Genomic DNA, 27,539 nt, shown 5'->3' with positions numbered 1-27,539 from the left:
CCACTGAGACATTACCTTCACCTGGAAGCCTGTCGGAAAAAAGCCAAGTTGTCAGACCATTTCTACAGCTTCTATGATCTCAAAAAGGAGATAAAAAGGGCAGTGAAACATGATTCTGACTTCAAAAATCTTGAGGATGTCGCTTGCTGTATCCTTTTGCTTGTGGAACTCTGCAAAACATTGGTAATTTTTTGTTATTAATTAAGGTTATCACTTTTAATGTCAGAAACATGTAGTTTGGAAAAGTGTGGTCCCGCACAGGACAACACTAACCGCTCATAGGGATATTTTCAACCAACAGCTTAAAGGAGCAAATGCAATGATTAAGCAGGTGTGTTCATCATTAATTATTTTGGTGAATATGAGCACCTTTAGAGCACTGAATTTCTCAAGAGAGTTAGACCAGTTTGATTCAAGGATAATTGATCCACATTACGTTTTGGTGTGCTACACAAGTGAAAGGGCTTGTAGAAAAGCAATTTTATTGTATTTACTAGTGACATGCTTGTGCCTACCATCATTGGCTTTTGAAGTTCTTATTGCTGCTGTAGTGAGAGACAGGAGAGTTGTCAGCCAATACATTTTGATGTTGCCAGTCACTATAATTTTTGGTTTCTGTTGCCCTCGACTGGCAGGCAGTTCATGTACATATGCATGAGGAAAGGAGTGGGAGCTAAGGACCTCCCTTGAAATTGTGTCAATATTGTTTTTTTTTTCGTTGTTTTGGCCAGTTGCTACATGTACATCTGTGCTAGGTTTTGTCAATGGATGGTGAATAGTTATTAAGAGTGTAGCAATCATATTTTTTTTAAAAAGGGGATGACTATGCTATTTTCTTTACATGTATACACCTGCATTTTATCACACTTAACTTGTTACTTAGATTGCAGTATTGATGTGAATAACAATGACCCAGCTGGTCTGGAGCATTGTAAACTAATAGCAAGTTTGGTACAATATCTTATCACGGAAGGTAAGCACTTCATATTCACAAGGGCTTCATTTGTGAGTATACAGTGTAAGAACAACTGTCAACAATAATAATGTAGAACTTTAATTAACAAGCCTTAGGGTAAAATGTTAATGTTAATGTTAATGCAGCGGTTTTCATTGTGGTTGTCCTACGTTGCACAAACTAATTTTATCACCTAAAATGGTGGACTGCAAACCAGTTACACAGTCATGTAGTTTAGCCAATGATTTAATTAATAAAGCTGGGAATAATACAGAAACCGTGGAACCTCAGAACTTGAATTTGGGAATTCAGGACTGAAATCTGGCACCCTTACTGAAAGACCATGCTGCATCAGTACAAGAAGGCAGGGAAGGGTGGCTGGGGTTATCCCTACAGATAAGCCATGGGGAAAATGGTTATTCCAAAACTTTGGTTTGGAGAATTATAGCTTTAAACCAATCATTGTAGACTGTTGATATTGAACATTTGATTTCATCAGGTCACAAGTTTAAGGAAGCAGAAAAGATCAATGTGAAGTATGAGCCTGGACCATGGTATGGTGCTCCTTTTAAAATTAAAAAGTTGTCACCTCTATATGTATACAGTATTTACAAATAATTATTTATCCCTGATGTACATTGATATGTGCACAACTTTCGTTGACAAAATTTTCTTTGATTGACACAAATGCAAGAAAATAATTATTTATTAATAGTAATTGAGATAAGAAGGTTCAATCGTAAGTGCTTATAAATTATTTTCAGCACTAGAGGTTTCCCAGGACAGCTGTTTTCTGCATTTTTTGGTCTGCAAATTTCTTAAATTGTTGGAAAAGTTTAATACCTTCATGTTGATAAGAAAAGGGAAGGACAACAGCTGGACGGTGTGGCCTACTTTAATTAACAACACCTACAATCTTGGACAGGTTAAATGGAAACTTGAGCCCACCCCTCCCCTCAAAATCAGTGATGGGAAACTGGTGCATTATGGCCTTTGTGTGGCTTCATCTTTGACTTAGGGGGAAGGGGGCATTTCTGTTCCATTTTATTCTGTCCAAGATTGTAGGTCCACTAAAAAACTATATTTCCTTTAACCCTCTCTCTCCTAAGAGTGACACTTACAGATTTCACTCTGTCTAATGTCAGATGACTTTACTCATCATTGGGGGGCCTCTTCTGGGGTGAGATGGTTGAAAAACTTGATGAAAGCCATGGCAATCAATACCCATCCAATTTCCCTTTTTAACCCTTGGAGCAAGTTTCAATCGAGTGTCCTAAAACCAAAACCAAAGTACTTACTTTGGCCAATCAAAAAGGGCTGAGGCAATCCAGTAAACCAATCAAAACTCGAAGTAATTACATGTAGCTGACACAAAGTGCTGGAAAATGTGCATGTGGGAGCCACGATTGGTTTGGGTTTCACTTCCGATTGGGTGAAAAAGTGGCACAAGAACTTTGAACCAATTACTGAGTGAAGTAATCATGAACCAAAGCAAGAGATTATAAAGGTAAGAGAAGTAATCCCTCATACTGGCCCTATTCCCATCGTAATCCCTCTTAGGTTATTTTTATATGATATCAATTTCCCCGCGGATAATGTTACCGCGCGCGTTACGTGGAAGTTTCGTGGAGGAGGGAAAGTGCAGCAAATTCTGTACGATGCCACTCTCCGTTTTCAAAATTGAGTTTCATGGCCTGATAAAATTCATTATCTGCAAGATACAGGTTTCAAACATACATCCTTGGAATTGCTTAACTGTCTAGTTTACAGTGATACCAATTTGAAGAATTTCCAATCTATCAAACCGTGTTAAATAATTTTGACAGATGCAGATATGTTTACCTTGGTTGCATTGCGTTACTTGTCCATTTTAGTGCGCACTTCTCATCGTCTACAAAATTCTGTCGCTTACAAAACTCGTCCCTGTCAAGATACAGTTTGCAATCATATATCAAGGAAATCGGTTAACTGTATAATTCACTCTGATACCAATTTTACGATTGTCTAATGTAGGAAACCGTGTTAAATAATTTGCAGGAGGGAGCTATATTTTACGCGTGCGTTGCAAATTGACTTCAATCCGATCTTACGGTTTTAAAAATTTTTATCGTGCGGTCAATTGAAATTTTCCTGTCATGTGTGGTACTGTTTGAAAGCGTTAGCTGTCTAATTTATGAATATCGTAGAAGTAAGTCACCATAGTTTAAGTCCGCTAAGAAAATTGAGAACGCGTTGACCAAGTCAGGAATATGTTACTTGGTGACTGTAGTCCGCGATATTTCATTGTGTACAAAATTCTGTCGCCTATAAAACTCGTTACTTTCAAGATACAAGATGCAAAGATATATCATTCAAATCGCTTAACTGTGTTGTTTACAGTGACACCAATTTCAACACTGTCCAATGTACGAAACCGAGTTTAATAATTTTGAAAGATGCAGGTATATTTAATATGCGTGCTTTGCAAATTGACTTCCATGCGATACCACTTGTTCATACATTTTTATCGCACTGTCTGTTCAAGTTTTCCTTTCATGTCTGATATCTGTCTAATTTATGAATATGTAAGAATGAAGTCGTCAGATTTTAATCCCGCGAAGAAAATCAAGAACGCGTTAACCAAGTCAGCGACATATTACTTGTTGACTGTAGCCAATGTTTACAAAATTCTGTCGCTTATAAAACTCGATCCTTTCAAGATACAGGTTTCAAACATCTATAACTGAAGTCGCTTAATTGCCTAGTTTTCAATGATACCACATTCAAGGTTGTGCCATATACGAAACCGAGTTAAATCTTGTTTTTAAGGAGACAGCTATATTTAAAATACGTGCTTTGCAAATTCACTTGAATCCGATAACACGGGTTCAAAAATTTTTATCCGACGCTTGATTCAAGTTTTCCTTTCATGTTTGGTACTGTTGTAGAGCTCTATCTGTCTACTTTATCACCATATAAGAATTAAGTCATCATATTTTAATCCCGCAAAGGAAACCGAGAGTCAGAGAGATCGTACTTATCGACCATAGTCTTCCATTTGCCATTGTGTACAAAATCCTGTCGGTTACATAACTCGTTCCTTCCAAGATACAGGTTTCAAAACATAAGTCATTGTAATCGCTTGACTCTGTAGTCAACAAGTCACGTTCGTCCACAAAATGTATATACCGTATTACGCGTTTGTCTCAACATCCTCTGCCATTTTTGTTTCATGGTAAATCGCGAACGACGCGAATCATTGCGTGGGAATTCGCTCAGCTGTCAACATTTGTAAAAATGAGGACATGTGATTGGCTATCAGTTAACCCTCGTGGGAATACCGGATCTCGCAGGAGATCTAAAAATAACTTAACAGGGATTACGATGGGAATAGGGCCAGTATGAGGGATTACTTCTCTTACCTTCATAATCTCTTGACCAAAGTAATTCACTAACAACTTTCGACACTCAATTGAAAACCGCCCAATACGCTGACTTGATGGCAGGTTAAATCATTGCAACCAAATCAACTAAAATGTATTTTTCATTTGAATCTTTAAAAAATCCTTTGTAAAAAGTATGGGGTTTTATTAAAGTTTTCCACTGAATGTTGTCACGATTTAGAGATGAGCGTTTGTTATTTTGTTTGGCAAAAGAAGACAAATGAAAGATCTGTGATGAAAACATTCAAGCAAAGTCGTAAAAAATGGGGCAATTTCTTCCAGTATCTGCTCTTTATGAACCCCCCTGAAAGCAAGTGTATCCTGAAGAGGTTTTCTGGTGAATGTTCAGTGTAAATGTGAAGTGCTGTAATTACAGTTAGCCTTGTGTTGCCACAATAGCAAGTGTGGAAGTTTATTGGAGAATGTAGGCCAGTTTTTCAAGTTCTCACAGTTTGTCTAAAATAATGATGGATCCTCTTCATCACCAGCAATGAATGATGGTTACATATTAAAATTATTATGAATGTGAGACAACTGTCCTCATAAAATATAACGCAACTTGATATTTTTAGCCTTGGCCATGTACTAGACGACACAATATTAAGAGCAAGAGGTCTTCCTTGGCAGGCATCAGATCAAGATGTTGCAAATTTCTTCAAAGGTCTTAATATCCTGAGGTGTGTAAGATATTGTAGTTGCACAATCAAACCCTGTGAGTCTCCAAAGTTAAAATAAGATCAAGTTCCCATTCCCTTTATGATGAAAACAAACAACTTAAGATTTTGACCCAAACCAGTTCTTTCTTCAGTTGTCAAGACTGAATGAAAATCATTGCCAGCAAATCTATATCTCCATCAGCTTCGAACACCTTCCCATGTATTTTGTCGGTTGTTTATAGGGCTCAGCTTTGGCAAATTAAATTTGTTCTTTACCTAAATGGCAATATTTATATATTCCCAAATTTCACCATTATAATATTATTTTTTGTTTTGAGAAATTGCATAGAGTACAGAATTATCTTTTCAGGAGGTAGAAGTAAGTTGAAATTTTCATGAAAAGGGTTTTATTCAAATTCAAGGGGAAAGGGTTTTTTTCTTGCTTTCAGGGGAGGAATTGCTTTCTGTTTAAACACTCAAGGAAGAAGGAATGGTGAGGCATTTATTAGGTTTGAAAAAGGAGAGCACAGAGAACTAGCTTTGAAAAGACACAAACATCATCTTGGAACAAGGTACATTGAGGTATGAAGTTATATTTCGTTGTTTTTATCAAATAAATTAAAATTAGATCAGTGGGAACTTGTACAAATCCTTGTGAGGTGAAAGGACTGTATTAAGCAATTTTCTTGGTGGCATTCCAACAGGAAGCAAGAACATATCCAAGGGGCTTCTTAGGATTAGGGGCTTCTTAGGATTAAGCAATGTTGTCAAAGAGTGTTTCATTCTTTTATACAGTAGCTTCTTTGTGCTACATGGAAATGCAGTAAATTCTCTTGGGTTGTTTTACACAAGAATTCCATACTGACACAAGACCAAGGGATGTTGTTTCATTTTCTTGAGATGCTTTGGTTATAGAAAAAGATTATAGAAGATTTATTCTTGAACCAATAACATCTTTTCAGTTGTTAATTTCAGTATTTCCTTCTTTTAAAAGCTTTATAAAAGCACTTGTACTTGCCGGTAATAATTTATGTTTTCTGTCAGTGCAACAAGTACGATTTACTTAAGTTATGAACAATAGACCAAATCAGCCAACTCAATGATTATGTTGTACCCAATTCAAACCCTTTTGTTCCAGGTATTTCCATATCATTTAAATGTGATTACTAAATTATAGTGCAAATACAATACTCAAAGAATGTTAACCCCCGAAGATTTGAATGGTCCATTTTACAGTGGCGTGCCTAGTTACACTGTACCTGGCCTATAAATGAAATTGAGGCTGGAGTTGACCTTGTTTTGATAGAAACCTCACTGCTTATGTAAAATCTTACTAATTGGCATGGCAACAAGTAGTACATTAACATACGAAAAGGAGGGAGGTCTGTATCATAACAAGGTCAACAACTCAACACTAGCCTCACTTTCATTTAAAGGCCAGGTAACTAAGCACACAACTGTAAAGAGGTCTATTGGGTATAACATTGAGTTAGCTGATTAGGTCTATTGAGTTCGTCTGGTTCTATTAATTTTTTTATTCACTTGTTTTGTTTTTTAGGTTTATAGAGCCACAGCACAAGACTTTCTTAAGATTGTCAGAGGTATTTCTCATACTCATATTGTTTAAGAATAATGTTTTAAAGACATAAGGCAAAGCCGAGTGTTTTAGACCCAATAAAACACATGCTGCAAGTATTTTGAACAGCTTCAAAAACATTCCACAAAAAGCTTAAGTTGTCCCTTTGGAGTCCACACAATGGTGCAAAATGTAAGGGGAAGATATTAGCATATAAGAAAAACAAGCCGGGCCTTACTACTATTCTTTATGTAAAGAATTCTAATGGCTATTAGGCAAATGAATTATTAATTTTTTTTTGAAATGACATTAATAATAATAATAATAATAACAATAATAATAATAATAATAAACACCTATTTTAACAGATACTTTGTCTTGTATATTATCGAAATTTTATTACATACCTTAGATGTTTCCATAGGATAATGGACAGCTATATAAACGATGTTTTTCAACTTACGAACATCTTTATTTTGTAATTAAGACATCCATAGCTTTTAAGATTTTATTTATTTATATACATGTATATATATTTTAACCACAAATTTTAGTCGATGCTGCGGTTGGTTACGGTTTGCCGCCCAGCCAAAGCTTTTAATTTTTACTCTGGGCATCCAGACGTTTGTTCTGCCATATAATAATAATGGACAGGAAAGTCATTAGTGGCTAGGGGGGTGTTCAAGAATAGGAATATATGTAATAGAAGTTAGAAACCCATTAAAATGCCATTTTAAACATATCTTTATTATACTTGTTGCTTCAAAATGCCAGACATACTGTGTGAAATCATCACTCCACGTGTTCTTATTCTGGAATAGGGTCAACCTAAGGCACCCCTAGTAACTGGAAAGAATTGAAACAAACAGAAAGGGAAATGGAAAAAAAAGTGTTATGGGAGAGTGAAAGAATAATGAGAAAAGTTTGGACTGTTGAAATAAGGTGTCTTCCAAAGGCAGCTGGGGAAAACTTTGGCAACTAATGTCCTTCCCTTCCATAACCCACTCAGCCTATTGCCAACCTGGAACCTTAAGCATCAATTGTGGGATTCATAAGGGAAGGACAAACGCCTTACTATGGAATATGTTCCAGAATGATACATTTTAATATTTATTTATTTATTAATAACATACATGAAAAAATTATTTGGTTCTGATTGGCTGGGAGCAGTGCAGTTCAATTGTAACACAGTGGGAAAAGTGTAATACACCAGTGCAAATTTCACATCAAAATTCTGGATCATGATTGGCTAATAAACAATAGGGTTTGGTCAGAACCAATCAAATCTTTTGTTTTCAAATCAAGCGCACATCCTGGATGGTGCAATTTATGGCACTATTTTTCCCTGATTGTGTGATATGTGTGCGTTTTTCTTCATGTATATTATTAATAAGTAATCACTTGTAATTTTTTTCAAATACTACAAATTGCAGTTTTAGTCGTCTTCGAAAAAATTTACTCCTGCTTATTTATTCCAAATTGCACTCGAAATCATGTGATTACCTATACTTATTTCTGCCACAGAACAAGGAAGTTAAGATACAAATATGAACAAACAAAAAAGAGAAGATAGAAAGAAAATAATTGAATTACATTGGTGGCGAGCTTATAATAAATTAGGCCTCCCCAAATAAAACATCTAGCGCTCATTTACTTGCAAGTTGGCAACAGAGAATACAATTATTACAAAAATTAGATATTTAATGTGTTTAAATATAATGTAGTGAAAGTAAAATTACAAGATGAAAACGAATTGACACAGGAAGAAATACCTAAAATACCTAAGATTCACAATAGTTGTTAAAGAGAATGTCTTAATTGCTTTCTTGAAGGAAGCTGTTGAAGAAGAAGAATTAATTATGTCATTGTCAAGAGAATAAGCCACTTCGGAAAATACCATAATACTCTTTGTTTGTTGCCCCAAAATTTTGCATAAGCATTGTTTCCAGCTTCCCCTGGGACTTACAATGATCCCAAGAGAAAACAACAAAAAAAAAAAAAACAACAACAATGCTTATGCAAAATTTGGGGGAACAAACAAAGAGTATTATGGAATTTTCCGAAGTGGCCAATTGTAACATTTAGGTCCCAGAAAATTGTTTAATGTTAGTCCAACAGAAAGGCAAACAAAATGAATGAGAGTTTCTCGTATAATGTGTGTGAATTTGACTGTTTAGAGTAAATTTGCTAGCTAACTTGGGAGGAAGACTTGATAGGAGAACATGAATTAACCAAGCTGTAACATGGATCATGGAGTTTTAAGATTCCAAGGTTCCTAAATATAGGCTCAGAATGAGCATCAAAATGAGATTTATGTATGATTCTCACCACTCTTTTCTGTAAATTTACGAGACGAACAAGGTTCGTTTTATAGGTGGAAGCCCAGACAACTTATTAGTAAAAGAAGTAGGCCTGGGATAAACAAGTGGATAGTACAATACACGTAGAGAGTTCGATGATAAAGAAAAACTCATTTGTGAATCATTCCAATTGATTTTGTTTCCTTCGGGTTTGACATACCCATATGTATATAATGAAATGACGTGATAAATTGATCATCAGCTAAAAGTGCTCAATGGGTTTACCAGAGCTTTGAATAGATAGATATATATATATATATAGTATTTTCTATTAACTCAGAGAGACTAATCATCAGAATCATCAAATTCAACCCCTCGTAAATTAAACTGAAAGCTTTGGAATAAAAACACTTCTGTCAGTAATGACGACTCTTGATACCTTTAACTTTCAGACCAAGTAATTACCTTGGGTAAAATCATTTTTAAAAGATTCGATGAAAAAGTATCACAAAGAGTTTGCACTTTTCCTCAAGCAGTTAAGGTGCCAAAATTTGGAACTCATCTTTACTTGCCAGTATTGTTTTCATAAACTAAATTAACTTCAAACCCACTGTTATTATATTACCCCTCCTATCCAATTTCAATAATAACAAGTTGGAAATAGGTCTTATTATTGCTGTCAAAACATATTTCTAGGTCCAGTTGATGTCACTCAAATAGCAGCCAATTTTGTATCCAACAAGGCAGAGGTTATCATTAGAATGAGGGGACTGCCTTTCCACACAAAGGAAGGAGATGTGGTGAGCTTTTCCTCCAAAAGAATGCCATTTATGATTACACTAGGACCCTGCTAACTCTAACTCGTAAGGGAAACGAAAAATAGTTGAGAGTGGTGTTGAATTTTATTAACCCTACATTAATAATCAACACAGGAATCATGTTTTTTACAGTTTTTGCGCGATCAACAGTCATTTTGGTACATTTCGTTTGCTTTATAAGAGCTTTTCGATAAGAACTTCTAGTTAGAGAAGTTAAGCCAAATGTATTAAGGAAAAACAAAAGCTGAGATATTCAGCACACTAGTTAATGTATAATATAAAATAAAAAATACTTTATTTATCTTAGTTGGGTGTGGCATTTAATTGATGTGTTGCTTCCTAATTTGTACAGATTGAATTTTTTGAAGAGGATCCACCAGTGTTCAAAGGGGAATCAGGAGTTCTTATGGTCAGAAATGGCTTTGGAAAGGCAACGGGAGATGCATTTGTTCTATTTGAAACAGAGGAACATGGTTGCAAAGCATTGCAAAGGCACAGATGTATGCTAGGTTCTCGCTATGTTGAACTGTTCCGTAGTTCGCAGAGTGAGGTGCAACAAGTGCTTAACTCTTTTAGTAACATTGTGTACAATAATTATTTCCCTCCATTCATGCTGCCGCCCCTTACACAACAACCACCGCTTCATCCTCCTTTCTTCATGCCTGGACCATACGTGAATGACATGAATAGCAAGGACTGTCTGCGTCTACGAGGCCTTCCCTTTTCTGCAACTGTACAAGATGTATTAGACTTTCTACGGGAGCATGCTGCTTTTGTTGTTCCTGGTGGAGTCCACATGGTTTTCAACACACAAGTGAGTATAAACTTATCAAAAGGGAAGCCGCATCATAGTTTGATTTCAGATTACTTTTAATTTTCTCCCACTGTGTGTATTGACATTTTCCTCCGTCTTGTACACTTGGTGTAAAATCTTCAAATACATTTTGAGGTTATTACAAGCATTGAGGACATTGTTGTATATGCTGAAAGCCAAAATAAACTTTATCATGTGTTCATGTTAGTATGACACTATTAGTTATACTGCATGGTTTGGCTCCTTGAGGGTTTCTGTAAAGGTCATTTCTGTCAGTAATTAAAGGTGGTGTTAAAGGTTGAACAATCTCAAAAGTCACTAGCCCTCAATGCATGTGTATTGTGCGAACTCTGCGATACTATATTGTTGAAAGAAAGGAAAGCCTCGTCATAAAGTTAAATGATTAGGAAGAGGAGAAGGATGAGACTTCTTTTTTATTTTTTTATTTTTTTCGTTTTAAAGGGCCGGCCCTCTGGAGATGCCTATGTCCAACTTATATCACCTGAATGTGCAATGACAGCTACCAATGATCTCCACAGACAACACATGGGAGAGAGATACATTGAAGTATTTCCCTGCTCAGGACTGGACATTGCTTCTATAATCACAAGCAGTGCAATCAATCAAACCAAGGTGGCATCACTTAATAACTCACATTTCAGCTTGCCAAGTTCATATCCACTGAATAGTGGAGGCGTAAGTCCTAACGGGACACACATGAATGGACACACGGACAGTGTTACACCTCCTCCTGCTTGTCGCAGTCCCACTGGAGTGTATGTGCCCCATTCACCTACATACTTCAACTGTCTTGTGCCTTCAAATGGCATCGGAGGAGGAAGTGTGAATTACTACCAACCAGTAAATACAAATGTTCGGATGAGAATGCCACCATACTTGGCTCAACCTTATGAAATGATACCCTTCTTTCAAGGATACCAGGTAAGATTAGAGTGCGATGAGTGATTTGGTAATAACTATTGAAGATGAAAGGACTCTTCTTGTTGACTATGTCTTTTCTTGTTACCACTTCCTATCATAGAGCTTTTTGGATATTAAAATATCCACTGCACCTCGTCTCTTACATGTATTTGAGTTGATGGAGTTTAAGAGCATGAGACATATGCCAAAAACGAAACTACTCCTCAGCAGAAAATGAAGAAAATGTAAAATTGTTTTCCCACCTTTTCACTAATAGTGCATGGTGCATTTATCTTATAACCCCCTATTGGGTGACCAATTGCGAAGCAAAGTCATCTGACATTAGGGTAAAATCTGTAGGTGTCATTCTTAGGGGCGGAGGAATTGATGACAAAAGTAGAGACTATATGTTAAGGAAATCGGTATGGGTGCAAGTGCAAGCTAAAAGCACATTTTGTGATTTATGGGTATAAGTAATGACAAGTACAATTTGAGAACTTTCAAAACACCACGAATGACCATAAATCAAGAAATGTACGAGCAATTTCATACAAATTTCAAAATTACTCCATCTTTGTTTCCATAGCAACTTTGGTATTGCTATTTATGCATTCATTATTGAACATTAGAAACATGATAATTATTCTGATTGTTGGGCAAAACACAGACTTTGAGTCAAGTTAACCTCTATCATCCTCATTCATTTGTTTCCTTACAGATTGCAGACTATGGCAGGTAGTGGAACGGAAGGTTGAATCGACCTAGAATAGATTCCATCATACTTTCTGAATTTAAATCGTACAGAAGACTACCATTTTAGAATTAATCAATGGAATGTATATTTCCAGAGAGTCACAAGCTGTTTGCTTCAATGCAATGTCTCTCCTAAGCTTGTCTCTGCCCTGTCAGTCTTATGATTCAACATGGTATGAGACATCTTTTAAGTTAATGATAAGAATTCAATACAAGTGTGAAAAGTAATAATAACTTACAAAATACTAATTGAAGAGAATGAAGCCAGAAATGATTAGAAATTACTACGTTCCTAGCAACTTAAATGAAGTTTTGTCCAAAATATTATTAAACAGTAGAAATTATGACTCCAAAATTTTACTCCACAGACAGATCAGTGAGTTTTAGAAGTCGTAATAGTGTAGGAAAATCGAATTAGTGAGAAGTTATTTGTGGAAAAAAAGATATTAAAAGACAAACAAAATCATGATTGCAAAACAGATAATAGAGCATACCAAGGCAGACTTGCTTCGTTAAGTAATTCTGCTTGAACTGACTTAGTGTCTGGTGTGAACCCTTAATGGGGACCTTACGCAACAAGGACAACAACGAGAATGAGAACATCGTTTGAAGGTACATGTAGATCATTTCTCAATATTTGCAAAGGTTTTCTGATATTGCTACTTGTTTTGCATATAAAATGTGTGCTGACTGCTCAGACAATAAATAAAAAAGGAATAAATGGCATCAATAATCAGAAAAGAAGTGTAACAAATTATTGTTACAGTGTGCTTGTGCCATCCACATAACCTCAAAGTTGGCCATTTCACATCGTTCTGAGGATGAGAGGAAATAAATGTACCAAAATGTAAAGTGCACCGGCATTGTAAGCAGAATGCTTCTCATTCTTGTCAATGTCTTGATTGCTTAAGGTTCCTACTAATATTAATTTATTGCAGTAGACTCCTACTGTAAAAATAATGCTGTAAAGTTAAAGATATGACCACTAATTCAAGAATAAGACAATCATTATTACCAAAGGTACAATTTTGTGATGGGATCATCACATTTTGGTTTTGTTCTCATTAGAACAACTGCCATCAACCCAACCCTCACACACCCTTTCCATAGAACAATAATAATATTATTATTATTGCAAATGTAAAAATGACAGTAATTAACGAGAATTTACATTATGTGATTCCATCATTAAAATGACATATTTTCCTTTCCTTCTGCAACCCAAAGCGCAGGGAAGGTTTTTCAGATGTTGTAAAACAGGGCCCGGTTGTGGGAAAGCCGATTAACTTAATCCAGGATTAGCGTAAATGATTTTCGTTTTAACTTTTTGGTGAAAATTTGTTTTGCTTTTTTGTGTTTCAAGATTGACTTCTAATGTAAAGTTTGGTTGAATATCAGCCTTGACCAGCATTTGGGAGTAGACAAACTCCTTGGTTAATTTTTAATCTGGGGTTAGGGTTAATCAGCTTTTGAACAACTGGGCACAGAGGTGTTGTTTTGGACAAAAGAAAATGAAAAAATAGAGGATATTACGTGGCCGTGCGGAGATATTTCTCTTCGCATGTTTAAAAATATTTCACGCGTGAGCGTAGCGAATGAGTGAAATATTTTTCAACGCTCGAAGCGGCCAAGTAATATTCTATTTATTATCTAAACACCAATGAAATACTAAATCATTTCACGAAAGGCGCAATTTTCATGTATAACCATAGCAACAGTGATCTTTTCATGTGTGAAGATAACATTATCTTCACGTGTGAAGATATCATGTTTTCGTGCGAAAGCTCACTTGGTATTTCATTGGTGTTTATGATAAATAATGTTCTTATTTGATAACCAAAATGATATGAATCAATAGTTATAGAATTGTGTTAAAATGCAGATTTTATTTATTTCAAGCTGGAACCAGGACTCCAGTTCAACAGGTAACATTTTTAGCCTACGTTTTTTCTTTTATAGCTATGCACTTGATGCCACCATGTATTAATTATTTTTAGCTTCTCATGATGTTGAAGGTGATAGTAACGACAATATCAAGGCTGAAAATGTTCCTTGACTGCCATTGAAAAACTGTAAATTAGTGCATAATTTATAATGTGCATTTGTAATTATATGATAGTATCAATTTCTGTTTGATAGTCGACTTGATTTTAAATATTTTATGGTCTTATTGATGATTCTATTCAAGATTACGTAGAGCTATTTTTTGATACTCTATAGACCTTATTCATAAATGGCGGTCACATTTATAATTCTTTTGTCCAAGTGCAAATTAGCCTACCAAGCCTCATTTTCGAGCAAGAATTCTTTTCAATTCACTGTATGGTATCGAGGCTTGGTAGGCTAATTTGCACTTGGAAAAAGAATTATAAATTGACCGCCATTTATGAAGAAGGTCTATACAATGATTATTATCTGCTTTGTCTGAGTACAGCCACCTTCCTACTACGTATCCTTAGTGCTTGCATTAATGTGTGGGTTTTATTCGTGTGTAGCCTGCGTGAGAGACGTATTTCCGGTTATCGTTAACACCTTTCAGTGGAGGGAAACAATAACCGGAAATATGTCTGCCACAAAGGCTAGAGACGGTGTAGCATAATGTGTGAAATTAATTCTCTGATTGTTAGAGTTGGTCTTATTGTGACTAATAGCGATATTTCTTGTTTACAAAACATTGCTGTCACATTTCTTTTGATATTCACATAATTTTGCCAACCACGGAACAAAGGAAGTCATTTAGGTTTCAACAGCCAATTAGGTTCTGGTTGGCATATTAATAACAACGGGCGATCTCAGGAGAAACATCGCTATAGTCGCGGTAACAAATCAAAGACACATTTAACCAGTAAATCTGAAGTGTTCTTCAGGTTACTTACATGTATGCCATGACAAAGATAGAAACCAGTGGTCACATTAGGCATGTGAGAACGTTTTATATTTCTGCCCAAAAAATTCCTCTAAATTTCTTGCTATGAAGGAAAGGTTTTTCTGTTTTATTTCGGACATTATCTCCATGGTGAATTTCTCAGCTAGTTGGAGTATAAACAAATAAAAACAAGATATTTGGCTTAAGAATCACCTTTGATATTTCAATGTTGGGACAAATTCCCAACAATATTAAAATATCACTTGAGGCACCATTTTTGCCATTAATGTCATAAGTAACAATTGCTCAGTTGGCATTTGAAAAACTCAATTTAGCACTTAGCCACAGACTAATGGTTCAAATAGCTTTGATTTTCGCTATGCATCACAGGGATTAAATAAGAATGCCTTAGAACACTGCTGTGGATATGCTTTAGTTTATTTTTCGCCAGTTATTTGCTTATTGTCACAAAAATGCAATATTTATGTGCAACTTTATAACGTTCTTATTTACAAACACTAAGCTATTATATTTGATGTGAACCTTATCTTCTGTTTATAGACAACTTAGCAATCAGTTGTTAGTAGGTATTTGGTAACCATCACAAAATAATTTTACTTTTACACATAAAATTGCAATGTCATGCATGAATTTTCTTATAAACAGAATGAAAATGAACATAAATTTGCAGAAGCCAGATAGGTTTCTGAATGAAAATGATCTTGAAATCGACGCAAGTGTCATGAATTGCGCTAGCTTAGACGTTCTAGTACCTTATCTCACTGATAGTTGTAAGATTGGCAATAATAATTATTTTAACATATCCTTGGACATTGAATCATCCTAGAATTTTAACGCATTCACAATTTCAGTTTATTCCTGTTGTCCACAAAAATGATTATATTCCTTTAAATGCAAGCCTTACCTTTTTACTCTTAAATCGTTGGTTATGTCTTTCCATGCCTATAATTATGTTGTCTGGTTGAGGAGCAATTTCATTTCTATGCTCCCAATGCTACATTTTTTAATTGCTGACATTATGATATCATTGGGAAGTGATTGGTTGGTCAATCTGTGTACTATTTGCCTTAAAGTTCAACAATACCTTCATGTTGATGAAAGGGGTAACTTAATCATTTCAACAGCACCTGTTTCTAGAAGCCAGAAATTTATGCTGAACACTCATTACAGTTCTCAAAGCATGGACTGAGGTATTCATAGCAATGAGAATACTTAAATTACAGATTATTTTAGCTATATTTTTAAATGAATTGAAATTTGTGTACGAATGTCTTGTAACATAGAACCAGACCCATTTCTCAATCTGCAATCAAAACCACACATTTCTCATTTCATTGAAAACAATCTTTCTCTACGTTAAATTTGTCTGGTGACAACAAACTTTCTTTGACATCAAAAATAAAATTAAGAAACTTGTTTCACTGTCTGCTGCTTTACTTTCACTTAGTCAACCCTAAATCGTTATGGGAGCAAATGGCCAGTCAGTATGTAAGGGTCAACATCAAGAGACAATGAGTAGCCTCTTGTTTGGCGTTCACTTGCACTTGTGTCTGCATTGAAGGTCACAAACTTGCTCACAAAATATGTGCAGATGTTACATAAAGAGAATGGACATGCAAATGACCACTCAATGAAGTTTTATTACACTCCTGAATCTCTCTGCCAACAGATTTTACCCACAAGGCAGATGATGTCACATTGCTGACATGTATGACGCAAGCATATATTATTAATTTAGCACAAGCAACATACGCAGATACAGTTATTGTAGCGTTTTGGTAATAATTGCTTCCTTTCGTTAGAACAAAAGACATTACACGTATTTATAACAAGTTAAATAAATGTGCCTACGTATGCTGTTTATGCTTGCGTCATACGTACATGTAAACCAGCCTTTAGAGTGAAAACGTCTGGGGCTTATTGATTTCATCATGTTTTGTCAAGCATTTGAGAGAGGCAAGGAGAAGTGGGTCAATTCCTACTTTTCTAATTGAAGAAAATTAACCTTGCACCTTGAAGACTAAGACCCTTGTGGTGGTTTCTAAAGCTAACTTGCTGTGTTTACTGCTTCAAACGAAAGCTTTTGTCTTGGGTGTGTCAACCCTTTTTGTTATTATAGTTAAAAGATATTATAAACAGCTGGACCCATCACAGTGGTGAAGTGAATCATTCCCTAAATTGTATCTGCACGGTCCTGTGTCTGTCAATTTAACAGGAACTTACTGGCATGGCTGTAAGGGAGTGTGTTTTCATTTAATTGGAACATTACTATGTCTTTGGGTTATGTTCAGAGGTGTGTTGAACGCCTTGCAGTCCTTTCATAGGTCTTGCACTGTCCATGAAACCAACCTCCTGCTTTGTGGCCAAAGCATTTTGTTTCCTTAGGTTGATATTTGAAATATTTGAAAAAGTTTAAAATGTTTGGGAAAAAAAGACAAGCACACAGTCACCTTTACTCTGTTTTATCAGCCAGCAATGGAGGCAGAGTTTCACCTGCTGGGCCCTGAAAGTGAAACCTATAAAAAAGAAGGTCATTTGTCACATTTAGAGGGTGCTAGCTGCTAACATGATAGAAGAAATGTTTTCTTTACAGTCATACAAAACACAACATAGCCGACTTGGCATTAGGTTTATTTACCATGGCACAAGTTCATCCACTTCCTGGGTTCAAGTGCCACCCTATTCAACTCCACTACCCCGCTAGTAAAATAGCCTCGTAGACATGAGAGTATAATCTTCTTAGGAGAGAAAGGGTTAATTAAAGTAAAGGCTTCATGTTGACAACTTGCACAATTTAGGCATTAAAGTAGATTTTAACCTAATTGATTAACTACCTGAATTCTCCAGTGCATGGTGTTTCTTCCATATTGAATTCGGCAACTGGGACTCCTTTTTTAGCCAGCATAGGTGCAAACGCTGCAGCAGGGTAAACCACAGAGGATGTGCCAACCTAGACAATGAAGTCACAAGATTACAAGGTGGAGACTGGTTGCACATAAGAATTCTCTCCTCAGTACTGGTAGTTTGTACAGGCTAGTACCTATGATGATCTACTTAATAGACAACTACTATGGAGAGTATAATGTTTATGCCCCACTCTTTAAGAACAGAGGACAGGTTTCTATTAAATTCAAGTTTTGTTAAACAGGGTCTTTTGTTAATCATCCTTATCCAGGAAGCCTGTTAAATTGTATGTAAAACATGTGTACACAATCATAATTACAAATCAGGAAGCATGGTTTATAGTGGATTCGACACATGAACTTGCTTCCAGCCAATATGGCCTCAAATTGTTTCCTGGGCTTGACCCCTTAATTGGTTGAGTTTGATATCCTTGTTGCTTGGAAAAGGTGAAGAGAAAACTGAAAAGGAGCTAATTAAGAAACCAAGGCAAGAGTCATTTAAACTACAGTACATTCAAAGTGTACCTTTAATTAACCCTTACACGTCCAAACCGGCCTCAACCGGTCAGACTTAGTATTTTACTCTGTCTAACGCCAGACGATTTTTCTCGTCAATGGGTTAATACTACGATTTTCGTAATTTTGCGAAATCTCATCTTCAAGCGCCAACAACCAAACTGCATTTTGGCTTACATCAATTACACTTCCGACGCCAAGACAAGAGTTGACTATGCTGCAATCAATTGATGCGTGACATAACCTACCAATCAGCATCTTTGTTGGATTTTGTACAGATGCTCCAGTCTTGGCCTCTTATCAAAAACCATTTTTTTGATTTGATTTCACCTGCTTTTAAGTTGATTTATGGTCTCGCCAATAATAGCCTTATTTACTCTTTGGTATATATACTATAATTCTAAAATAATGTTCCCCCTAATGCCATTCCATCACCCTGTCTATTTTTAACTCATAATCGGACCGCCGCGCACCGGTGGCTTGGTTGAGCACTGGGCTGCCATGCGGGAGGTCGTGAGTTCAACTCCGGCCGGCCCAACACGAGAAAGTGCTGCCTTTGCAATTACATCCGCAAATGGGTAGACTTTCAAGTCTTCTCAGATAAGGACTACAAACCGTAGGCCCTGTCTCACAAATATCTTCCATGTTCATTAGTTCCCTGAGGGACGTTAAAGAGCCCACACACTATTCGAGAAGAGTAGGGGATGAAGTTTGCGGTGTTGTGGCTGTCCTCTGTGAGTATATGGGTGGGTGGGTGGGTGGGTATTAGCAGGTCCACGTCAGCTGAATAGCTGCCAAAACTTCAACCTGCTCAAACAAATAAACAAACCTCTGGTAGTGAGATATTTTACTCTGTCTGACACCAGCAGATTTTAAATAGTCAGGAGATGGTTAAATGTTAATATAGCAACCTTAAAGTTAGATCCTGTAGTTAACGGGGAGCCATTGAAGAGATTAATTAGCACCAGCCTAATAATGATGAAAACCTGAAGTAAGGGAAATAAGTCTTGCCGCTGAATTCTGTAGACACTGTAATTTGGCGACGTGAACCACAGGCAAGCCATACAGGAGATTATTGCAGTAATTAATTCAGCTAATAAGGAGGGCATGCACCAGTATTTGGGTAGCTTCCTTAGTTAGAAACTTTCTGATGTGCTTGATGTTGTATAATGTGAAAGTAAGCAGCTTAACACGTTTTGCAAACGTGAGGGTCGTATCCATCCACATTCTGGCAAGATTCCTAGCGTAGCTGTTAGATGACATGGACTAATCTTTGCAAGTTCCTGCTTCGTCTCAATAATCAAGAATTCGGTTTTGTTGTCATATAACCTGAGCTTGTCAGTGATGATCCACGCTCTTATTTCTTCGACGCATCTGCTTCTCTCTATGGCTTTGATAGCCTGTGCCTGACCAGTTCCACCTGGTGAAATGGGAAGGTACATGTAAAGCTATGCATCGTCAGCATAGGTATGAACATGGGGTAGGTTCTTGTTAATTATCTGAAATAGTTTGCTAGAACAAACTGTGAAAAGTAATGGACGTAAACAAGAACCTTGAGGAACTCCATGGTGATTGAACTCATTAGAAAGATGTCCATCCAAGGTTACATGTTGGTGCTGTAGGCGACAGGCAGCACACTTTGAATCATAAACCAGCCAACCCACAAAATGATGTCAAAACTGTTCGTAGAAGAGAGTCATTCGAACACGCAGTGATCTTATATAAAAGGCTTTATTCTTCCAGATTCAGTCTCTCTCAAATCTTTCGATGCGATGAGTAAGATGGGAAAAATATAAACGATGCGAAAGAGGAGGTCTTGATGCGGAAGATGGGAAAGAAGCAAAGACGCGAAAAAATGCGGTTCGAATTCAGTCTCCACAGGTATAAATCTAGAATCTGTAGTTGTCTTCGTAAGGAAAGGGTGATCCTTGTCCTAGCTTATTGTACCTCTATTCTGATCAATTGTGACACCCAACATGGGTTCTAATTCACGAGAAAACGAGATTAGCTGTTAAGTTACTAAAGACAAAGTAATAAATAAACAAAGAGGGCGTGTAAAACTAACAGGTGCCTGTTCGATAGGTATGAGGAAAACCAAACTAAAGCAGTCCCCTTGAAACCACAACTCCTCTCGAGACGTGATTTAGCAACATCCTGTGATCGACCGTATTAAATGCCACACTTAAATCCAGTAGGACCAACAGGGTGACTTGCTGACTGTTCATATTAATTAGCAGATCATTATGCACTTTTAACAAATTATGCCGTTTCAGTACTGTGGCCTTTACGATAAGCTGATTGGAGTGTTGGAAAAAGGTAAAAACGCATCATTGACAAGTAATCTTCCAGTTGATCAAACAGTCAGCCTTGCTCTGTTAGTTTGGATACAAATTTCAAATTACTGACCAGTCTTAGGATTTGAAATCGGTATCCAATCATTAATTCTTTCTTCAACAAGGGAGTTACAGGGGTCTGCTTTCAATCAAGAGGAAAATAGCCATTCGATAAAGAAAAGTTAATCATTGACTTGTGTTGATGACAGACAGAAGCACATCAGCACAGTCTACTACCAGTAATGTTGGCATTGGATCTTTCCTGACTTTTTTATGAGATTGAGGACTTCACTGTCTGATACAAGATGGAAACAGTCAAATGAAGTAATGTTGTCAGCAACCACGTCATCTGGCACACTCCTTAAATTCACAGAACAGGTTTAAATGTCGGAACAAATGGGATCGTTTTTATTGATAAAGAAATGACCAATATCATTGACCAAATTTGTTTTATTCGGTCTAGTAAGGGAAGGATACATGTAGGTCTTCTTTCTTACTAGAGAGAAGGGTTTTTGCTGCTTTGAATAATATTATAAATCTCCCTTGGTCATTACAGTTCTCACGTACAAATTCCATGCAAAACAAGGTAAATGTACTAACAAAAGGACTGATGTACATGCATCACTATGAAAATTAGAAAGCTTTGACAGGTAGACTAATTTAAGGCCGTGAAAATTAAGCTGAAATACATGTATTTTATGTCTGCCTCTCACAGCAACACTTGACCACAATGATGGCCAAAAAGGTAAAATAGAGTTTCTTACCAAAAGACACATATCACAATTTTCTAAGGCATCATTGGTTTTTTGCAACACTTTAAAATCAAGTCTTTCCCCAAACCACACTACATGAGGACGCATTAATGCCCCACAGTTGGGTCGACTACACCTGCAATGCACAGAAGTATTCATAGTTAAAATATTTACATTGTACATATGTCAGTTTAATTAAATGGAAAAAAAAAATATAACAGACATAATACTTCGCACCTGGGCAAATCTTTCTCTGGAATTTTAGCCTCTTTAGCATCAGGATCTGGAGCCCTGTATTAAGCACAGGAAAAAGTCAAGACAAGACATTGGAATTCACCCTACAGGCATGAGAATCCCGCCAACGGTGAAATTCATCCAATCAGATCGCTACGATAAGCAATGCAAATTTCCATAACAAAAATAAAGGGTCGAAAAGTTTGTCAGTTGACGGTGGGCCTTTCAGAATTTGTCAAGCATTTTATATGTTAAGTTTGCATTGCTGTGCACTTCTTTCTGGTTACAAAAACATGAACAATACTTTGAGAGTCAATACAGAATACAAGTACATTAACTTGTAAAATTTGAAGTAAAAAATTATTGCAAAATCAACAGAATTTGCAACAGCCGGAGCTGAAAAAAAAAACCGTAGTTCTGTCTTCCAGTTGACTAATGCCCACCTGACAAGCTAACCCACTTAATCAAGGTTTAATGAATCCCAAAGATATCCAGGGAAAAATACACAGCATTATTTTTTTCTGTATTTTTTGTTCTATAAAATTATTGATCATCATGTCCACTTGTCCAATGGGCAAGTCCAGGGATTTTAACTTAATTTTAGGCCTAGAGTAGTAAGGTTGGCTCTGGGTGTTTAGTCATACAAGCAGTGTCAGCTCCCTCTGACAGAGAAAAGGTTCCTAACCCTGGATAAAGGTTCTCTTCTGTTGAATTCTCTATGTTAAGATTTTTGAAATCTTTTGCATACCCATTCAAAAGTCACTTACCCTTTGCCTTGTAAAGCTGGAACAATTGGGCTGTTTCTGTTTTCCTCTATATGACAACATTTAGTGCATCTGGTCTTGAACAGTGTACCTTAATGTATGTATAGGATGAATGATTTTGGGTCATCACATACTTCAAGACAGACCAGAAACAGACAAGGGCACTCAAAGAGCAAATTAAGCCAAAAGCATTTGAGAGACATTTCTTGGCTCCTTGTAATGTATAAAGACTGTCTAAAGAGAAGTTCGTATCACCAAGAAAAATGACACTACATACATGTATACCGGTAATACCATAATTATGATAATAACACAGACGAGTATATATACTGTTACAGTAACATTTTAAGCCACTAACTATGGTCTGTCTATTATGTTAATAACACAGTATATATACTGTAACATTTTAAGCCAGTATCCAATGACTTAATTTTTGGTCGGTATATTATATACTGTTACATTTTAAGCCAGTATCTAATGGCTTAATTTTTGTGTGGTATATTATATACTGTACGCTTTAAGCCAGTAATCAACAGCGTATTAAAGTCGGTATAAAGTTTGTTAGTATGATTCACCCAACTAGTGAACTAACGCAAATCCTGCATTTTGATTGGCTACGGTACTAGAGGACTATTAGTAATAGTCCTCAAGTAGCGAAAAGCATGACGCTTTCTTTTGTTTTATTCCCAAATAAATATTTCCTCAACTTGCATTTGCTAACTTTATTATTGCCTTTTCTGTCTGACTAGTTGGGTGATACTAAAACAATTAGACCCTTCGCCCTCAAGGGCCATGGATCAATAGCCCATTCGGCAGGGTCGGTACATTTCGCTGACCCCCAGTCCATGGACTACCACGATGGACTACCGAAATGGACTACCTAAATGGACTGCTAAATGGACTACCAAAATGGACTACCTAAATGGACTGCTAAATGGACTACCAAAATGGACTACCCTAAATTACCTGGTTGTTTTGATCGATCTCCACCATCTTTTCTTGGTAGGTATGTTATGTATGGGGACACATTATGTACCGATAGTCGCCCATCTCTCGCTATCAATTCTCCCCAACATTGACCCACAGTCCTTAGTACTGAGCAACAGTCCCTCGCAATGATCATTTGTCCCTACTAGTGATCGACTGCCCTAGCAATGATCGACTGTCCCTAGTAGTGATTGACTGTCCCTAGCATTGATCGACTGGACTGTCCCTGCCAATGATCTATTGTCAGGCAGCCCAAGATACGATGGATTCAAACCGTCCGGAGTAACCGTTGTGTAGTTAGGGCTCTTCCCCCTTAAAACAGACCCATAGGCAGGGTTTTCTTGGGGAGATGAGTAATGAATATAGGGAGCACCGGGATGCAGCCATAGAAAAACAATTTTATACCCGGCCAGTCCGCAGTAGGGTGCATTTAGTACGCGGTCAGTGTTTTTATAACCAGAGTCCATGTTTTATACCCAGTCTGTAATACTTAGTCCGCGTTTTAAACACAAACGGTAGTCTGCGGTCTGAGTTTTATGCTGACCGGGGGAATGTCCGTCAATTGCAGTAACAGAGTGGTAAATGACTAGATATTTATAGGGACACATGATCAGGGATGTTAGGGACGGTTGATCAGTGCTAGGGACAGTCGATCATTGCTAGGGACAATTGATCATTGCTAGGGACAGTCGATCACTAGTAGGGACAAAAGATCATTGCTAGGGACGGTTGATCATTGCTAGGGACAAATGATCATTGCTAGGGACAAATGATCATTGCTAGGGACGGTTGCTCAGTACTAAGGACTGTGGGTCAATGTTGGGGAGAATTGATAGCGAGAGATGGACGACTATCGGTACATAATGTGTCCCCATACATAACATACCTACCAAGAAAAGATGGCGGAGATCGATCAAAACAACCAAGCTTTAGTAATCTTTTTATTTTTGAAGGTAGGTAATTTAGGGTAGTCCATTTTGGTAGTCCATTTAGCAGTCCTTTTAGGTAGTCCATTTTGGTAGTCCATTTAGCAGTCCATTTAGGTAGTCCATCTCGGTAGTCCATCGTGGTAGTCCATGGACTGGGGGTCAGCGAAATGTACCGACCCCATTCGCCTTCGCCTCATCATTGGGCTCTTGACCCGTATTGCGGGCTACAGATCTAATCGTTAATTATACCGACTATAGTTAGGGTGCATTCGATTGGAAAATCTGGATTTAGATCTTAAAATCTGGATCTTCGGATTTCCAATCGAACACAAAATCCGAAAACGGATTTCGCGACGGATTTTGTTAATTGAAATCCTTACCCGACATGGATTTTCAATTAGTGAATCTGCCACAAAATCCGTTGTCTGATTTTGTGTTCGATTGGAAATCCGAAGATCCAGATTTAATATCTAAATCCAGATTTCCCAATCGAAAGCACCCTTAGTGGCTTAAAATGTTACAGTATAGATACTGTGAAAACATCATATTAAGCCGTTATCTAAACGCCCCCTCTTTTAGAAAAATATGATCTGTTCGGATACATTTGTATCTTAGCTGAATATTAAAATGTCCGAAAATTTTAGAGAAATCTCCTTCTCAGAAATTGCTACCTGAACGTAACCTTCTGAGGACTTCCAACCGAACCATTTTCTCTTCCGAAATTGCTAGGTGACAAAAATTGCAAAAATACCCCTTCCGAAAACGTAAGGAACTACTTTTTCCTGGTTGCGAATCTTTTAGACGATGTAACTTTTAGTAAAGAAGGAAACGTAGAACCGAAATTCATAGAACAGTTTGACTCTACAGAACACATAATTCTCCGAAGATTTTCGTTGGGTGCCCCTGAACAGATGGTAATCAATAACAGCAAAAACTTACCATGAAGCTCTATAACATCTTTACTGCCAGCCCTTTGATGCAGTTCGTCAATATTCTGTGTCACAACGGTGACAGTCCTTCCTTCTTGTTTGAGTCTCTCTTGTAACTCTGAAATGGCATAATGCGCCTTGTTTGGCTGTTAAGTCAACACAACTTCCCTCCTGTAGCTATAAAATTCCCAAACTAGCGACGCATTTCTTGTAAATGCAACAGGAGTTGCTAATTCTTCAGCTCGGTAAGTTCGCCAAAAGCCACCAGAGCCTCGAAATGTTGGAATACCGCTTTCAGCACTTGCCCCCGCACCTGTAAGAACAACAACATGTTTCGCCTTTTGAAGCAGATCTCGAAACTCTGCCTTAGCTTCACTGGTAGTGTGGAAGGAGCTCTCGGCCATGATCGTCCTTAATCTTACAACTTCTTCCCAACCGCGAGACGTCCTCAAGGCTAGCTTCCGCAATCCAATCATTAACACAGACTCCACAATTTAGATCATTCCACCTTTTGTATTATTACAATTTACAATAATATGCATCACGGAAGAAATGAAGGTATACACTCGAAGGCCGAATTTCGCCCGGCAAAATCTTTCCCACTGTAGCTCCAATGTCAAAGAACAGGCCTAAAACTCCTTAAAGGCCGGTTTACATGGTGCGACCTGTCGGGCCGATTTGTTAGACCAAGAGTTGAGTATGGAACACCTGCGTGGTGGCAGTGCAACGCAGTACCCTGAGGCGTCACAAATGAGAGGAGCCACAGTGCGTGACGTCACGTTATTTTGAGACAGTAACGTTGTAACGGCCGATTGATCGAGGAAAATTAATGTTCCATAAAAACTTCAAATCGCGATGTTTCTTTTCTCATTTTATAGACAGTCAGATAAATAAATTTCACTCACCTACTATTTTCTGCGTTATCCTGAATGATTTGATGGGTTTTTGGGAGGCTTGGACCCCTTCAGATCGGACGCGTCGTCACAACCGGAAGTAAACTGTTTTCCCTTTTAACCTGTTGTCACACAACCACATTTACATTTCTGAGTATCTTTTGTCCATTAGAGATGATTAGTATGAAAGTCTGGGAGACACCACTGTCCTGGCACGCAAAATTTTCTCTTCCAGTTGCCGTCCGCGTCTCAAAAACGCGCGTGCTTCCAAGCTCGCCATTAATATAAATAGACGGAGGGTGCAAAGTGCAGGTTGCAGGTTGTAGGTTAGGGTTGCAGGTCACTGCTTCACCATAGCTGAGACAACCCAAACCTTCACAAAAATGCTAACCTTAGGCTGAAACATTATTTTTTAGGCCTTATGTCAGCATTAGTAAAGTTTTGGGTTGTTTCAACTATGGTGAAGCAGTGACCTGCAGCCCTAACCTGCAACCTGTAACCCTTTAATAAATATACAAGGCGTGCAACTTCCAAGACCGCTCACGGCCGAGTGCCTCCAGAATTTAGCCGAATTTCTCCCACTTTCAAAGGTCGCTCGCCTCCCAGCCTTTGGCAAGTGAAAAGTAGATAATTTTTCTAGCGTCGCGCCAAAAATCATTGCATTTACACGGCTGTGCAACCTCAAAATCCTGCTCGATTTTCAAGCTTCCCTTAGGTTTTTGCCATTGCCATCTGATCGGGACAGGAGTCATGGATCATTGGAAATTGATAAAAATAAAATTAACCAATCAAAAACTCAAATTTCCCCCAAGAAAGACAAAATTATTATGCACTAGTCATTTGTTTCTCCCACCCCTTGACCCCCGGGGATGGGTAGGGAAATTACATTTGAATGGTTGTAAAGTAGGTGTATTTCCACTGGGGACTAGAGCAGACAAACACACGTAATTCCCCCACCCCTCTGTTCCTAAAAGATTCTGAGTCATCAAGGAAATGTCAGGGAGATTACCACAATATACAGTTCTTGCCATTTGTGTGTGCCACATGAACTATATAAGGAACGAAACAAACAAACAAAAAAAAAGACCTAGATAGAAACAAGACAAAGAAAAAGTTTAGACATGATTGCTGTTCTTTTGTTTTTTTGCACGTGTGAAAATACTCATTACCATTGCTCTTCGTTTCTTTTCAGTCCCA

General features: G+C 37.3%; 1 protein-coding gene, 1 long non-coding RNA gene and 1 pseudogene across 2 annotated transcripts in view; 1 reads left to right on the top strand and 2 right to left on the bottom strand.

The window, feature by feature from the left end:
• LOC137996706 (epithelial splicing regulatory protein 1-like) overlaps positions 1-16,518 on the top strand; it is a 30,470-nt gene extending 13,952 nt beyond the window's left edge. Inside the window, exons 3-12 of the mRNA XM_068842248.1 lie at positions 1-148; positions 884-973; positions 1,455-1,509; positions 4,950-5,054; positions 5,483-5,615; positions 6,592-6,634; positions 9,606-9,709; positions 10,080-10,541; positions 11,004-11,483; positions 12,181-16,518. The exon at positions 1-148 is cut by the window's left edge and continues 72 nt beyond it. Of these exons, the coding sequence (XP_068698349.1) occupies positions 1-148; positions 884-973; positions 1,455-1,509; positions 4,950-5,054; positions 5,483-5,615; positions 6,592-6,634; positions 9,606-9,709; positions 10,080-10,541; positions 11,004-11,483; positions 12,181-12,201 (1,641 nt within the window). The 3' untranslated portion in view covers positions 12,202-16,518. The remainder of the gene's footprint in view (positions 149-883; positions 974-1,454; positions 1,510-4,949; positions 5,055-5,482; positions 5,616-6,591; positions 6,635-9,605; positions 9,710-10,079; positions 10,542-11,003; positions 11,484-12,180) is intronic.
• On the bottom strand, positions 35-4,163 carry LOC137996725 (uncharacterized). The gene is made up of 3 exons (XR_011122352.1): positions 3,972-4,163; positions 2,798-2,878; positions 35-170 (listed from the first exon to the last, which is right to left on the bottom strand). It is a non-coding gene; the product is annotated as an uncharacterized lncRNA (long non-coding RNA).
• On the bottom strand, positions 7,465-26,185 carry LOC137996721 (NAD-dependent protein deacylase-like; annotated as a pseudogene).
• Between the last annotated feature and the right edge of the window lie 1,354 nt (positions 26,186-27,539).

Source organism: Montipora foliosa, chromosome 1 (assembly GCF_036669935.1).
Source record: "Montipora foliosa isolate CH-2021 chromosome 1, ASM3666993v2, whole genome shotgun sequence".
Lineage (NCBI taxonomy): Eukaryota > Metazoa > Cnidaria > Anthozoa > Scleractinia > Acroporidae > Montipora > Montipora foliosa.
The sequence above is the reverse complement of the archived record's forward strand: the minus strand, read 5'-3'. Positions and strand labels throughout refer to the sequence as shown.